Below are 16,792 nucleotides of genomic sequence, written 5' to 3'. Positions count from 1 at the left end.
TTATTTGTATTTTTTTAATTTATAATTTTAACAAATGTGATAAAGAGTTGTAATTTTTATTATATATTAATGTTAAAAATTAATATGATTAATCATTTAATTTATAATGCTAAAAAATTAATACCTAATTATTATTATTAAAATAATAATTATATTTTAATGAATTAATTATTTTTTAAATAAAAGAATAAGAGATTAAATTTGGGGTAATATGGTCAAATAATATTTTACTTTTCAAAAACTTCAAATAGTTACGTTTTAAAAATTCACTTTCAACTACTATTTGAATGTACTTTCAGGATGTACTTTTCTATAAAATATTTCATCCAAATAACTTTTAAGTTATTGAAAATAAAATTTTATTTTTTGAATGTGAAACAAAAAAAAATTAAATAGGTCCTAAAATATTTCAAATACAAGTTTAAGATTTAAAGCATCCTTTTATATATATATATATATATATTTTAAGGTTCAAATTGCAATCTAACTCAACAATTAGATTGCTTCTTAAATATCATAATAATTATATATGAAGCGCAATTAAACACAATAATAAATAAGTTTATATTTGGCGGGCTCAAATCTTAAAGTCAATCTGCCCATTTATTTGAGGTGTTGAATGATTCAACCAATTTATAACGTGTTCTTTTTATTTTAATTGTGGTCTTGGCTCGGATGCTTACACCGACTTTGATTACCTCTCATTATTTTATATATATAGTTATTAGTGGTATTTTCATACTTATTGCACTATATCGGACGAAAGATAAATAAAATACTATATTAATAATTTCATATAGATTCAGAGAATTAATTAAAGTTAGTTAATTGTGAAATTTTTTTATCCTTTCAAACCCTTGATCATTTTTTTAAAATAAAAATCTTTGAAAATTTGATGGCTTCTTTTCCATCATTGCTATCAAATTGGCTCGTGCACCTTAAATTAGTTTATTGCTTGCTGGTAAAAAAAAAAAAAGGTTTATTGCTTATGGAGTGTAATTGGCTGTGACGATGAAATGTATAAATCAAAGAAAAGGTCTTCGACTTTCTTTGCTGCTTTCATTATTAGGGTGCATGTTTTCCTCCTTTTTTGGATTTTCATGGTATCTCTATAATATGAGACTAATCTATTGAGAAATTTGACTGAGTATCGTGAGTTATCCTCTTTTAAATGATACTCTTTATACATTATAAATTAATATTTGTTTTCGTTAACTTGTCATTAATTAAACATTAATTTAGTGGCCTTTATTGTAGGAACATGAGCAGAGAACTTTGACAACCAATATTGTGGCATGTAAAAGTACAACAATTAAATTTTCGGATGGACGGGTGAATAAATTAATGGTGATGAGAACCGTCCCTCACGCCAAGCTAAGTATATTCTTCAATAACAAAGAATCTATTCTTTTCTTTTAAATATGATTTTAGTTACTCTATCAAACATGTCTTTTAAAACATAGGGTAGACGCTAACCTAGTCTTAGGATTTAGTTAGAAGCTCATGTGATGAACTCAAGTTTATTATGGCGATGAAAATACAAATTATATTTGTTTAATGGAAATTCTAAACCTTAAGACAATTTCAACAAGATTAACTCTTGGATTAGATGGGGGAGAAAAAAAATAGAGAGGATAGAAAATTAGGAAGAAAAACTCTCAAATAATAAAATAATTTCACTATTTTTAAAAAATCTTTCTCTTGATTTTCTTTCATTTATATTTTCTTCCCATTTTTTCCTTCCATTCATAGGGAAATTACAACACTATAAATTATAAATAATGAAAATAAAAAACATAGCAAAAGGAATTAGTTCCTTGGTGAGATACTTACATTTTGTTCCTGATCATATTTTATATATGATTGCCTTCACTAGGAGGATATACCATATATGTGAGCAATTATTAAAAAAAAAAAAATTCCACAATCATCCACACCCGTCTCATTGGACACCATAGCAATTGTTCTTCAACTATCTTCTGAGCCCATCTTGCATCTCCAGCTCAAAACTCCTTTTGGTCCGTCCCATATCATTATAGCTTATCCCATCGAATAAGATGATAATGACGTTGCCCATGCTACCAAACCCTGAAATTAAAATGATATATTGAAGCATCGAATTCTCCAGTATTCAACTATTCATGTAAAGGCTCAAGCACCAATTTGAACCATTTATTTTTATAATATTCCACTTTGTAAGCTCTCGTATATACTTCAATAGTATCATAATTCTTTTTTTTTTTTTTGCCAAAATAGTTCATAAACCAAGATCATTTATATAAAAAAAGATATAGATGAAAAAACGATGAATATGCAAATATTATACATGTAACCCCCCCCCCCCCAAAAAAAAAACCCTAACTTGGGACAATTTCACATAGCTCACTCGCACTCCATTCCAAGGCAAAGATAGAACCCTCAACCTTCAGTTTGGTCATATAGCGAAACACGATACTTTAACAGTCACATTCTTTTAGAAATGCAAAATATCTTAATAATTGAAAATAGTCAAACGAAACACTATGCATTTTGATATGAAATAAACAAAATTCTGCCTTGCAGTTAAGTTGACAAATTGTTGCGTCATTTTGAATAAATGAGGTTAATTTCATGAGTTGGACGCAAAGGTCACCTCAGAAGCATATATACAAGTAATGGCAGATACTATATTTCTACATGCACTAAGGTTACTTCCGTGTCTTGTGGCGCAAGGCTACTGGGCTACCCCCACCATAAAACGAGAAGTTTGATTCTGATTGGCTAGATGGACTTGGGGGGCAATTTGTACTTGGAGACGCGCTACAAGTTTCACTTTTATTTCGCATTTCCCTTTTTCTGAAAGTGTGAGCACTCAGATCCCTTTGGTCGAACCTCTTCATCAACTCCCTAATTCGGCTCCACTTTGAAGTACTACTAGCATCATACTGCAACCAGATTTGTCTATGCTGATACGTGAAGTTAATGGCGAAGACAATAAGAACTAGAGCAGAAGCAACCCCTACAATGAGAAATAGTCCCCAGAAGCTTTCAAGTCCTAGACTATTTGATGAAATTGAGGCATCAGAATCTGGACAATTGTTTTTCTTGAACCACGCATTCTCTATGGCCTTCATTTTATCTCCTTGAGTTACATTCAGGATTGCCCTTGAAACGTCAGCCACAAGAGGAGATCCTTTAGGGAACACCTGTAATTTATATTTACAAAGATAGTAGTTGAAGAAGAATGTAGAATTATAATAGAGCAGACACAGAAATGTGAAAGTCCCAAGTCCTAACTGACGACAAAATTAACTTACAAAGGCAAAGCCCCCAGTTTTAAAAGTTGGCTCAACCATGGTATACTTTGAGCAGTAACTTTGAAGAAAGACTTTCACATATGGCACTTCATCGAATGCAGCAGCAATGCCACCATTTTCACTTCCTCTTGCAAACAGTCCGTTACATTCCTCCGTGGAATTATATATTCTAAACTGGTAATCAAGGAAACCCATTTTTTTCAAGATTTCACGCACAAATGAACCTCTCTTGAAACCAACATACATTCTTTTATTTATAAGTAAATTCACGTTTGTTATAGTTGGGCTAAGCTGCTCCACTGTTAGAAGTGCCGTCAGACTGGCAGTGTAGCTTTGAACCAAAATTAGAACCACAAAAACCCATATGATCACCACAAATCTACTCAAGTTGCTCACTACCTTTTCTCCTGTAGCATCATTCAATCCATCTTGTGTTATTTCCACATTGATAAAATCAAAATCATTCACTAAAAGCAAGGAGGGTTAGGACTTACGATGGGCAAAAACCATGGTTGAGAACGAAAAACACAACGAAGTGCCAATCTGGTGCGATGGGGGCCCTCTAAAATGTTCGTTTATTCGATGTTCCAGCACCCACACAACAAACCCAATGAATACAAAGGAACACGCTATTGTCACCCAGAGATCCCAAGTCAATGGCTTTAAGAAGGCCCATGCATTCTTCTTCCTCTTGTCTTTTACAGGAACTACCATTGTTACACCAGATTCAGTGTACGGCAAAGTGAAATCCACATAGTTAGACCTGTTTGCTATAATTGTGACATCCCCCACTACAGCATCAAAGTTCTGCTAATGGGAAATAACTTTTCATCAAAATAAATTTGAAGTAAATATTAAGGAAGAAAAAAAATTATCAAACTCGAATTGATTACCCCAGAATAAACTTGGCTGATCATCTCATTGTATGATCCTGCACTCTCACCATTTGGCTTGGCAAAAGGGATGAATTCATAAGGTAAGGCATAAGGGAGAACTTCCAACACTGCTTTGAACACATCAATGCAGAACCCAGTGGCCTCTATTGCATTAGTGATGGGGTCACGAGTTACTTCCACGAATTCAGGATAACCATTTTTCACTGGCACCCCTATCCTCAACTTCCTCTCATTTGTGGGGATTTCCCATCCCTTTGGAATAGAGTTCGTGTCCCCTGGCCATATAATGGAACCTAGATCCTTACTTGATGTAGAGTACATTTTGGTGTAAGTTGAGTCTACATTTCTGACTATTCCATTTTGTGGGGTCCAAAAACCAATCGTTCTTCCTCCGTTCCCAATCACATTCAATATCTCAAACGTCGAAGCTTGCAATTGCCTGTTAACAACTCTAAAGTCTCCACTGAGGCCTGTAAATCTAGTGTTTGATAAGGCTTCGCGCAGTTTTTCACCACTTTCTGAAACTCCGATCCTTTCCAGATCAGTTGAATTGGCCGAAGCATTGCTCGTAGCAAATCCCAGATTGTTGGTATCGGCCTTCTCGATAGCCATAGCTAATGCTGTGGCCGCATCGTAAGCCCATACTCCAAAGGCATTCAAATCGGTATCGACATGGGTAGGATTGTTTTGCAAGAATCTTCTTTTCCATCGAACTTTAAAATCATCTAACCGCTTTGTTTTAGGAATATAAGTCCTCACCCCCAATACTCCTTGCATCGATTCTATGACCGAGGAATTCAAAGAGCTCAATACATTACCCAAGCCATCTGTTACGATCCAGACATAGCCCTTGCTCATCATTCCGATCTGTCTTGCTATGGAGAAGAGTCGCATGCCTGGATTGGGGATCATGTGCACAACAAAGACTCTGGTTTGCATGGCCATCAGCTTGAAGAGCTCTGCTCTGATAGCTTCATCGGTGGCTGAAGGTGAAAGAGAACTCTGATAAGGGATTCGAACGTAGACTTGTTGAAGAGCATTAGTCAAGAAGGGTATGACCCCCTTCCCATACTCGTTGTCCACGTAAATGGGCACCGCTTCTTTCCACCCAAAAGCTTGTGCGATTGCGCCGATGGCGTTCACCTGAGCTGAATCGATCTGTGCAATTCGAAAAAAATATGAACTTGGAAGGGAAGCAAGAGAAGGACTTGTTGCCGAAAAGGTTATGATGGGAACACGAGCTTTGTCTCCCAGACTGATCAAAAAGTTGGCCTGCATTGACGTGAATGGACCTATTATGGCTTGCACTTTCTCTGATTTTATAAGATCCAGAGCTGTTTATCAAGAAAATCTTCAAATCAGATCAGAAGTAAGTACGTTTGACCTCGCACTTGTTTGCATAACGATAGAAAATTACATGTTTCGAGAAAAAATAATTATGCCGCGATCATTTTGGTTGTGGATCTAAAACTAAATCATCGGATTCTACTCTAGTTTAAAATTTCCTCATTTAACAATTTGTGTTCAATTTCAACCATTCTTGTCCATAAGTATGCGTGTTAAATTTATTTCCTATGGTAACCTATCATGCGGGTAAATCAAACATTCATTCGATGAAAACATCAGATCTTACTAAAGTTATGCAAAAAGATTAGCTAAATAATATGCAATTTATTTCGTTTATAGAATAATTTTCAAACAATAACAGGGCGCTACTCATGAGATTTATGACAAAGAACAAATGACGAAATGTATAAACTTTCGGACCAAGATGATGCTGTGGATAATTCCCAAGCTTCCAGGCCTACATAAACAGGGCACAAGAAAATACAGAGAGAGAAAGAGAGAACCTTGAGAAGCTGCAGAAACAATGTCTGAGTGGGAGTCCCTGAGGAGGAAGACGAGCCTGGTTTTGTAATGAGAATGAGAGTCATAAAAGTCAGAAAGGGACATGTTGATACAGCTCAAGCCCATCTTTGCTGCTGTAGAAGAAAGATCAAGTACTATTCCTACTTTAACTGGTACGCTTTCGTTTGGCTGAGCCATGCTGCTTGGGGAATGACATAAAATCCACATAAACAAGACGATAAGCTTTTTCATCGTCTTGGAATATCAGGCCGCTAGGCAAGCTTATAATTTCTTAATCACGGTGGAGTCAACTTAGAATGGTGCATATTTGTAGTCGTTGCGGGCTCTGAAAAATCAATGAACTCTACATATATGCGTGTGTATTTTTTAACGACGTGTTGTGTCAATGTCAATGCACAATCATCACGCATATGAGGATTGTAACATTTGACCAAGTCATTAATAAACCCCATTCGTTTATTAAGAAATATCAAGCATGTCCTTGATCATCGCGCAGGAATTTTTTATTTTTATTTTTTAGTATTGCGATTATGTTTTCTTTTATCATGATTGGAATATTCTGGAATTAATTTTGAATATGAGTTACTGACCATGAAATTAAAATTCAGAGAATGAGAATGATAGAAGAGAAGCCACCAGCAAGGTTTATAAATGTTTCATTTGCCAACTTGTACCAAACGTAAAGGAAAACAAGATAATAATGATGAACTTTGGATAATTCTAGCAGTCTTCCCGGCGGTGGGCTGAAAAGAGAGTCGAGACTCTTAGGTCACATCAATCTATTATTTGCATATCAGTGGCCCAATCTGTACACGTAAAATTGAGATTAAATAATAGTTTGACTTTTAATATTATACTTTTTTTTATTTAAAAATATAAGGTATTTTTAACAAAATTTCACCTCACAATAAAGTTATTATTACTTTCAAATTAATCCTATCTTTTCATATTTATCTCTATTAAACGCCTTACAATAAATATAAAGCTATTATCAGTATGAGCACTTTTTAAAAAAGGTAATAATTTCATTTCAAAAGACTTAAAAATGTCTTTTTTTAAGCATTCAATTCCTTAAAAAATATTTTATATTTTTAAATAAAGAAAATATATATATATACATATTCTCAAAACAGTTTCTTAAGTTTACCACTGACCAAATCAAAGTCGTGTAATGGTTGGTGCCAAATACAATATATGACAAATGTGGTTTTCAATTAACGCAGGTATAGTTGTTAAACTCTCAAGTTAATTTTATGAGTTTAATATTTTTATATTTTAAATTTATAAAATTATATCAACTCATTTATAAACTTAAATTAAATACAAACTTTGTTAAACTTATGAATTTATTGCTTTTACATTTCTAACTTATACAATTGTGTCAACTAATTTAAAAACTCAAACTAAATACACACTTAGTTAAACTTGTCATTTTTTATTGTTAAATAAGTTAAGTATATACTATAAAAAAGTAAGTTTATAAAAGTTATAGGATTTGAATTAAAGGAAAATACTTGAAACACAAAAGATAATATTTTTTCAAAAATATCAAAAATAAGTTTTTTTATTTTAAAATTTTTATATCTTATATATGATAATTTATCAACATAGATGAATTTAATTTTAATTATTTATATTTTTAATATATTTATATTAAATTATAATTATATTTTAATATATATTTATTAATAGAGATAAATTTTTATAAATTTATAATTTAAATTTATAATATAAATTTATATTTATATTATAAATTTATTTAAATTTATGAGTTTAATAACCTTACAAACAATCAAGGGTAAAATTATACATTATATTAACGAATATGATTCTAGATGAATTAAAAGTGGACAGAGAAAAGATTGCATGAGACAAGACGGGGATGACACGTTATGACCAAAACTTTAAAAAAATAAGGAAGTATATTGTTAAAGAATTTTTAAAATAATTTAATATTTAACAAAAAATTTTAACAGTAAACATTAATAATTAAAAAATAAAGTTATTATTTTTAATAAATATTTAATTTATTTAAGTTCTTGTCAAATATTAATTCTTTTTAGAAATTTTTTAATGATATTCACATCTTAAAATTTACTTGAGTATTTAGATGGAGTGCTGGAATTGTCCACGTCATTCCCTTTTCCATTGCCAGGTTCGAAAGATCTCGGAAACCTAAAAAAAAAAAAAAAGTCAAACATGATTACTAAATTCAGAAAAAGTTAGCTGTATCTTAAAAAAAAAAATAAAGATCAAGATAAATTAATTAAAATAATAAAATTATTTTAAGAATAATTTAGTTTTCAATTTTATTCCTAAATTTAAAAAACATTTATTTAACATATAAAAAGGAATTTTTTACAAATCAAATATTATATTTTTAAAAATTTGTTAAAAAATATTTTTTAAATTATGCATTAAAGATTAAGAAAAACAAAAAAAATAATTTATATAAAAATCAAAAAAATATTTAAAAATATAATTAATAAAAAAATATTTTAAAATATAACTCATTCATTTTGTAATCTTTTCTTTTTTATTATTCTGACTATTGTTCAGTGAAGTCCGAGTTTCATGAACAATTTCGTCGGGCAGGGGGCACAAAGTCATCGTAGTAAATGATAGGGCGACACGTGGAGCACTTGTTCCATTGACAATTTACCCACTTTGTTTTTACTTTGCAAGGAAAAGGTTGTACACTCCGTTAAAAAATATAAAATATTTTTAATTAAAATTTATTTTTAATAAAATAATTATTTATTTTAAATTAATTTTATTTTTTTATATTTATTTTTATTAAATATTTTACAATATATATAAAATTATCTATCAATATGAGCACTTTTTAAAAAAAGATAATAATTACATCTTAAAAAATTAAAAATATTTTATATTTTTAAACATCTAACTTCTCAAAAAATATCTTATATTTTTAAATAAAAAATATAATATAATTTAAAAAATTAATTAATTATGTTAATTGTGTCTAAAAATAATAAAATAAATTATAATATCTTTTATTAATTACATTAATCAAGCTTTTATTAATTATTTTTTATGATTATGAATGATAAAATTATAAAAAGTAATTTAAAAAGATTACAATAAATGTTTATTAAAAATATTATTTTAATTATATTAAATAAAAGTTAAAAGTGATAGTTTTTTTATAAATAAAAAAGAAGCGAGTATATTTTAATTTTATACTTGGATAAAAAAAAATTCACAACAAGATTTTACAATGGGTGAAAAAGGAAACTACTGTTTAATAGACATAACCGGTAACATTTTTACAAATAAGCTGCATTATTATTGTTGAACTTTTTGTTCTGGTTCATAATTTAAAATATTTCTACACCAGTTTATAATTAGAAAATGAAACTTTTTATACTGATTGCTTTTACAATAGATTTAAAATCAATAAAAAAATCATTTTAAACTAATATCAGAAGTCATCTTTTTAGCAATTTTAATGTCACAACATGCATGCATTATGTCTCACAATTTTTTAGCCAGGGAGAATTTTGGTTAAGAAATAAGAAAGAGATTTAGTTTTAAGTGAGTCTAAAAATATTTTAAAATTTTAGGTTAGTTTAGGGGAGAGAGATCAAAAGAATTTTGACAATAAAAAAACTAAAATACCCTTCATGTAAGATGCAACATTACTAATTATTAATTTTTTATTGTACTTATTAATTTAACAATATTATTTGTAAATTACATTCATTTATTAGACAATTAATAATATTAGTTATTAATTTATCAACTTTACTTATTAATTTACTAATATCGATCGTAATTTATAAAATTTGTCAGTAATTTACAATTGATGTCAGAAAATTACAAGACTTATCAGTAATTTATAATTAATATTAGTAAATTAATAAGTAAAGTTAGAAATTTAATAAATAATATTATTATTTATGATTAAAAAATTGATGTCAAGTTTTATATAATTATTGACATGTCAACTCATATAATTTATAACTTATATTTGTAAATTAATAAGTAAAATAAAAAAATTAATAATTGGTGATTTTGTATAACGGGTAAAAGGTATTTTAGTCTTTTCACTGTAAAAATTCTTTTAATTTTTCTCCTGATTAAACTAAAATTTCATAATGTTTTTAGATCCACTTAAAATTAAATTTTTTTTCTGATCCTTAGTTGAAATTTTCCCCTCCAGTTATGTCTGAATTTTTTAATTGGTAATTCACATCACTCTTACTGTCGGATGTTGATTTGAAATCAAAGTGCAAATAGGGTTTTTCAGGTCATAATAATTTGGCTCGGATCATTGTTTGGATGATCTGCTCCTAGGAAGAAAAGAGGGGAGGGAAAGTGAGGCACATGCGCAGAGAGGGAGGGAGAGAGTTAAAGAGACTTTTACTTGTTCTTCAAAATCAAATTTTTGGCATGCAATAATGTAATTGAATTTGGATTTTATGAATTATCTAAATTCACTCACCCAATAAATATCTCAATTACATTAATTAAATTTTATCAATAGCTGAAAATTCTTTTTTTCCCCTTATGAAATAAAAAGTTTTGATCTAAATTCTACCTCATTTCTTGAGATCTAGAAGCACTTTCGCAGCCTTCTCCATCTTCATTGATATTTCCCCTATTTCAAGTTCTATTTCATTTTTCTTCATGAAAATAATTCCATCCTTTTGGAAATGGAGAAAAATTGGCGTTATTTTTCAAATTTAAGGAAAACTAAATTTAATATAAACTTTTTTATTTTTTTAATAAAAACATAGTACACGTGAAAATTTTTAAAAATTAATTATGTGGTGTTGATTTGTAAAATTTTTATTTTTCACCGTCATTTTTTAAAAATATCTCATGAAAAATAAATCAACTAAGGCAGAATCTCAATGTAAACTGACTTTCCAATTTTCATCATATGTTTATTGCTTTCTTTATTTCTTTTAGCATATTGGGTCAAAAGATTTTTAATTAGCTAGTTCAATTAAGATGGGCCTACTTCGGGCTTTCCGCTCAAATTCCTACAAACCACTCCAACGTTGGGCCGTAGGTCGTCTTAAAAGCGGAAAACATCGACTGCTGAGGGTAGGGGGTCTTGGACTCTTGGTCCCATGATTTTCATCTTTTAAGGTGATAGATTATCAAACCTGCCCGAGTGATGGTAAGCATTTGGATTATAACTCACACGGTAGTGGAACCAAATTTTATTATACCTTATTGATAAGTGAGTTATAAGTATATCTATAAGAATTTTTTAAGCTTGAAAATATACCTAATTTAATGAATCTTGAGACTTAACTCATCTAAACGTTTTTTACAAAAAAAAAAAAAAAAACCTTTTATGTCTTCATGTTTTGAGGTTATTAGTCTAAGTTACTTGTTCAAGTTGAATCCGAAAAAAAAGATAACTTTAAAATCTTAGGTTGACAGTTGATAAAGGTGAACAATCTGAGGCTGAAGTTGCTTATTTTAGGATGACACATGACAGATGCTAGCTTCCCTTAGTCTTGGATATTTTGTTAAAGGCTTATCTATGACTAGATCACACGATAAGGAAGCTGCCCTTGCTCCTTCAAAACTCAAAAATAACAGAACTTTGGAGCACTAGATTCTCGAGTCTCACGAGGAAAAAGGTAGGCTCAAGCATCAATACTTGAACATTTTATTTATATGATAATTCACCCAATAAGATCTCACAATTCAATATTATCGTCAATCAAGGTCCTTTAAATTAAACAGAGATAAGGAGAGAAATGATGGGTAAATAATATAATATATATATTCCAATCATGTATATTTGACTTGTTTTGAATATTTGCACAGATGAATACTGTAAAATATCTAATCATTAGTAAAATCAAATGCTTTGGCCAAAAAAGTAAAATCAAATGAAACACCACGGATGCCCATATGAATTACACAACAATTTGTCACGTGGAAGAATTACATATATGTTTGCGTCACTTTTTATAAACTGAGGTTAACTTCATGGTGCAAATTAAAGGTGACCTCCCTCCCAGGATAAACATTACTAGCTAGTTCCAGCAGAAACTATATCATAGCAAGCATTAAGGATATTTATGTCTTGCGGTGCAGGGCTACTCGGGCTAGTCTCACTATGAAATGAGAAGCTCCTCGATCCTAATTCTAATTGACTAGAAGGACTTGAGAGATAGTTTGCAGTTGGAGATGCCTCACATTTACCCATGTCATGTGGCTACAACATCCACTTTTATTTTGCAGTTCCCTTTTCTGGAAGTGCGGGATCTCAGGTCCCTCTGCCCAAATATCCATATCAACTTCTCAACTTGTGTCCACTTTGAAATACTGGAATCATACCGTGACCAGACTTGTCTCTGCTGATACAGGAAGTTAATGGCAAACACTGTAAGAGCTACAGCGCAAGCAATCCCCACAATAAGAAATAATCCCCAAAGCTTTCAGTCCTAAACTATTTGATGAAGTTGAGGCGTTAGACTCTAGACAGTTATTTTTCTTGAACCATGCATTTTCTATGGCCTTCATTTTATCTCTTTGCGTTACATTCAGGATTGCCCTTGAAATGTTAGCCACAAGAGGAGAACCTTTAGGAAATACCTGTAGTTTATATTTAAAAATAGTTGAGTAAGAATGTAGAATTATAATAAAAAATAACACTGAAAATCTAAACACAATACACAACTTACAAAGCCAAAACTCCCTGTTTTGAAAGTTGGATCAACCATGGTACACTTGGAGCAGTAATTTCCAAGAAAGAGTTTCACATATGGAATTTCATCAAACGAGAAGCAATTCCACTTTTTGCGGTTCCTTTTTCAAACAACTCATGGCAACTTTCGGTGGAATTACAAGTTTTCAGCTGATAATCTTGGAAACCCATCTCCTTCAGAAGTCCATATACAAAAGAACCTCCCAAATATCCAACATTCAACCTATTCTTCATAAGTAGATGGACATCTGTCAAAGTTGGGCTGAGCTGCTCCACTGTCAACAGCGACATCAAACTTGCAGTGTAGCTTTGAACCAGAATTAGAACCACAAAAACCCATATGATCACCACAAATCTACTCAAGTTACTCACTACCTTTTCTCCTGTAATACCATTCAATCCATCTTGTGTTATTTTCGCCTTACTAAAATTAAAATCACTCGGCAAAAGCAAGAAGGGTAGGACTTACGATGGGCAAAAACCATGGTTGAGAACAAAAACCACAAGCAGGTACCGATCTGGTGCGATGGAGGCCCTCTGAAATGTTCGTTAATTCGGTGCTCAAGCACCCACACAACAAACCCAACAAATACAAAGTAACAAGGGATTGTCACCCAAAGATCCCAAGTCAACGGCTTTAAGAACACCCACGCATTCTTTTGCCTCTTGTCTTTCACTGGAACTATCATTGTTACGCCAGATTCAGCGTACGGCAAAGTGAAATCCACATAGTTAGACTTGTTTGATGTAATTGTTACATCGCCCACCACGGCATTGAAGTTCTAAAAATAGGAAACAAGTTTTACCATAAAAGTATTTGAAGTAATTTAAGGATGGAGGATATCAAAGTGGAATATATTACCCCAAAATAAACTTGGCTGATCAGCTCATTGTATGATCCTGCACTCTAGCCATTGGGCTTGGCAAAAGGGATAAATTCATAGGGTAAGGCATAAGGAGCACTTCCAGCACCGCCTTAAACGCATCAATGCAGAACCTAGTGACCTCTATTGTATTAGTGATGGGGTCACGAGTTACTTTCATGAATTCAGTACAACCCTTTTTTACTGGAACCCCTTAACTTCCTCTCATTTGTGGGGATTTCCCATCCCTTTGGAATAGAGTTCGTGTCCCCTGGCCGTATAATCGAACCTAGATCCTTACTTGATGTAGAGTACATTTTGGTGTTGGTTGAGTGTAGATTTCCGGCTATTCCGTTTTGTGATGTCCAAAACCCTATTGTTTCCCCCCCATTACCAATTACATTCAATATCTCAAATGTTGAAGCTTGCAATTGCCTGTCAACAACTATGAACTCTCTACTGAGGCCGGTAAATGTAGTGTTAGATGAGGCTGCACGCAGCTTTTCACCACTTTCTGAAACTCCAATCCTTTCCAGATCAGTTGAACTGGCAGAAGTGTCGCTCGTTGCAAATCTGAAATTGTTGGTATCAACCTTCTCAATAGCCATAGCCAATGCTGTGGCAGTATCATAGCCCATACTCCAAAAGCATTCAAATCGGTATCAACAAGGTTATGATTGTCTTGTGGAATCTTCTTTTCCATCAAACTTTAAAATCATTTAACCTCTCAGTTTTGGGAATATGAGCCCTGACGCCCAGTACTCCTTGCATTGATTCTATGACTGAGGAATTCAAGGAGCTTAATGCATTAGCCAAGCCATCTGTTACGATCCAGACATAGCCCTTGCTCGTCATTCCAACCTGTCTTGCTATGGAGAAGAGTCGCGCGGCTGGATTGGGCGTCATGTGTGCAACAAACACTCTGGTTTGCATGGGCATCAGCTTGTAGAGCTCTGCTCTGATATCTTCATCGGTGGCTGAGGGTGAAAGAGAACTCTGATAAGGAATTCGAACGTAGACTTGTTGGAGAGCATTAGTTAAGTAGGGCCTGATCCCCTTCCCGTACTTGTTGTCTACGTAAATGGGCACCGCTTCTTTCCACCCAAAAGCTTGTGCGATAGCACCGATAGCATTCACCTGAGCTGAATCGGTTTGTGCAATTCGAAAAAAAAAAAAATGAACTGGGGAGGGAAGCAAGAGAAGGGCTTGTTGCCGAGAAGGTTATAATGGGAACACGAGCTTTGTCGCCCAGACTTATGAAAAAGTTGGCCTGCATTGACGTGAAAGGACCTATTATGGTTTGCACTTTCTCTGATTTTATGAGATCTATAGCTGTTAATTAGGAAAATTTGAAAATCAGAAGCATGTTGGACAGTGGACTTCTTGCAGAAAGATAGAAAAGCATGAGTTTCAAAAATGATGCAACTTGTCTGGTCAAATTAAATAAGTTTCTTACCGCTGGCGTTGTGGATTTAAAATTATGTCATCTACTTCTGCTATGGATTTGAATTTTCTTATCTAACAGTTTGTGTTTTATTATCTGTTATTATCAACGAATTAGACATGAATGCATGCAAGTGTTTTTTTCCCCCATGTGGAGTCTATATTATGCGTGTGAATCTAACAAACATTCAAGTACCGAAACAATGCAACATTAATTGAGCAACGAGATTTTGGATTAATAATAACAAACGGTGAAATGTAGAAGCTCTCCGACTTTGCCTTAATCTATCGGACATACATAAACAAAGAGCAAGAAAATGTGTGTGTGTGTGTGTGTGTGTGTAGACAGAGAGAGAGAGGACCTTGAGAAGCTGCAGAAATGATGTCTGAGCGGGAATCCCTGACAAGGAAGAAGGGCCTGGTTTTGTAATGAGAATGGGAGTCATAAAAGTCAGAGAGGGATATGTTGATGCAGCTCAACCCCATCTTTGCTGCGGTAGACGAAAGATCAAGTACTATTCCTACTTTTACTGGCACGCTTTCGTTTGTCTGTACCATGCTGCCCAGAGAACAGCATAAAGCCCACATAAACCACACAATAAGCTTCTTCATCGTTTTGGAATGCCAGACTGCTAGCCAGGCAAGCTTTTGGTGATCGTGGTGGAGTTAACCCAGAATGATGCATATTTACAGACGGCGCAGGGTTTGAAAAATTATTGAACTATATTTTCATAAGTTTTAAATGTGGGGCTGGACAAAGAGCCTGCCATTATCTCTGCTCCTATTTGGATATACCTTGTATTATTCCATGCAGAAAACTATTTTCATGCAGTGTGCTCCCTCTGCTCCTATTTTTAGAGTAGATAAAATACTTTTTAATCTATTTATAAGTCATCTTATCAATTAAATTTTCAACATAAGTCCCTTTTTACCTTTTATTAAATATTAGAGAGAGAAAATATAATACTAAAGTATATATATTTAATAGAGATAAAGTTAATATTTTATTAAATTTTAAGGTAGAGTTAATGAGTTTTAATATTTTTTTTAATTTTTTTGAAATAGGAATATATTGTAATAATACTAATATTAATATATCAATATTTAATATGAAATAGGACCTTGTATAATGTGCTCTTACTAAACCACAATTCAGGACATCCTCTAAAATTTGCTTAGTCCAAAATATAAAATATTGAATAATTGTTATAATTATTTTTTAATTATATTCCTACTTTATTTATTACTTTTTTTAAAAAAATGTGTATTAAAATTTTAATTATTATTGTCAAGGTATTTATATAGAGTGTTTAATAAAGATACAATTAAAAAGATACAATTTGTTTAAAAAATTAATATTTTAACTAATATTTTTAAAAATTGTGAATTAGTTGTCAATACTTTATATTTTGGTCCGTGGGGGTAAGAAATATTTAAAGTAATTTTATCGGAAATGGGAATAATTTGTAAATGGGAATGCCAATTAATGCAACCGTGGAATGCAATAATGGCTCACATTTTTTTCCCCGGTAAGATGCATGGGGCACACTATTAGAAAGTCAAACTTCTTTGGATTACTAGGAAATAGATCCTTGATGATCACGCAGAAAAGTTGTGAATATTTTGATAACCTTGTTCTTATTAATTATTATGGTGATTAGAATATTCTTGAATTAATTCTGAATATCTCCCTAATCACGAAATTATAATCAGATAATGAAGCTG

At 31.9% G+C, this 16,792-nt stretch overlaps 1 protein-coding gene and 1 pseudogene across 2 annotated transcripts; both read right to left on the bottom strand.

Moving 5' to 3' along the window:
- Positions 1–2,562: 2,562 nt before the first annotated feature.
- On the bottom strand, positions 2,563–6,361 carry LOC129299096 (glutamate receptor 2.7-like). Of its 2 annotated transcripts, none has more exons than XM_054937540.1 (5): positions 6,043–6,361; positions 4,190–5,526; positions 3,791–4,103; positions 3,297–3,703; positions 2,563–3,185 (listed from the first exon to the last, which is right to left on the bottom strand). In XM_054937540.1, exons 1-5 carry the CDS (start codon positions 6,290–6,292, stop codon positions 2,688–2,690), a joined length of 2,805 nt encoding a protein of 934 aa, XP_054793515.1. In that variant the 5' UTR covers positions 6,293–6,361; the 3' UTR covers positions 2,563–2,687. The 2 variants fall into 2 exon arrangements, with proteins under 2 accessions (XP_054793515.1, XP_054793523.1); XM_054937548.1 differs by having other exon boundaries at positions 4,190–5,464.
- Positions 6,362–11,995: 5,634 nt separating this feature from the next.
- On the bottom strand, positions 11,996–15,679 carry LOC129302122 (glutamate receptor 2.7-like; annotated as a pseudogene).
- Positions 15,680–16,792: the final 1,113 nt, after the last annotated feature.

The sequence above is a fragment of the Prosopis cineraria genome, unplaced genomic scaffold (assembly GCF_029017545.1).
Source record: "Prosopis cineraria cultivar Desert tree isolate PC_DT_omini unplaced genomic scaffold, ASM2901754v1 PC2, whole genome shotgun sequence".
NCBI lineage: Eukaryota > Viridiplantae > Streptophyta > Magnoliopsida > Fabales > Fabaceae > Prosopis > Prosopis cineraria.
Note: the sequence above shows the minus strand (reverse complement) of the source record. Positions and strands in the feature narration are given on the sequence as shown.

Bases quoted from the DNA above. Each gene is read 5' to 3' on its own strand.
- LOC129299096 (XM_054937540.1), bottom strand. From the start codon at position 6,292: ATGAAAAAGCTTATCGTCTTGTTTATGTGGATTTTATGTCATTCCCCA. The intron at 4,104-4,189 runs GTAATCAATTCG...TCCCATTAGCAG, and splicing joins TCAGCCAAGTTTATTCTGGG to AACTTTGATGCTGTAGTGGG. The intron at 3,704-3,790 runs GTAAGTCCTAAC...ATGATGCTACAG, and splicing joins AACCATGGTTTTTGCCCATC to GAGAAAAGGTAGTGAGCAAC.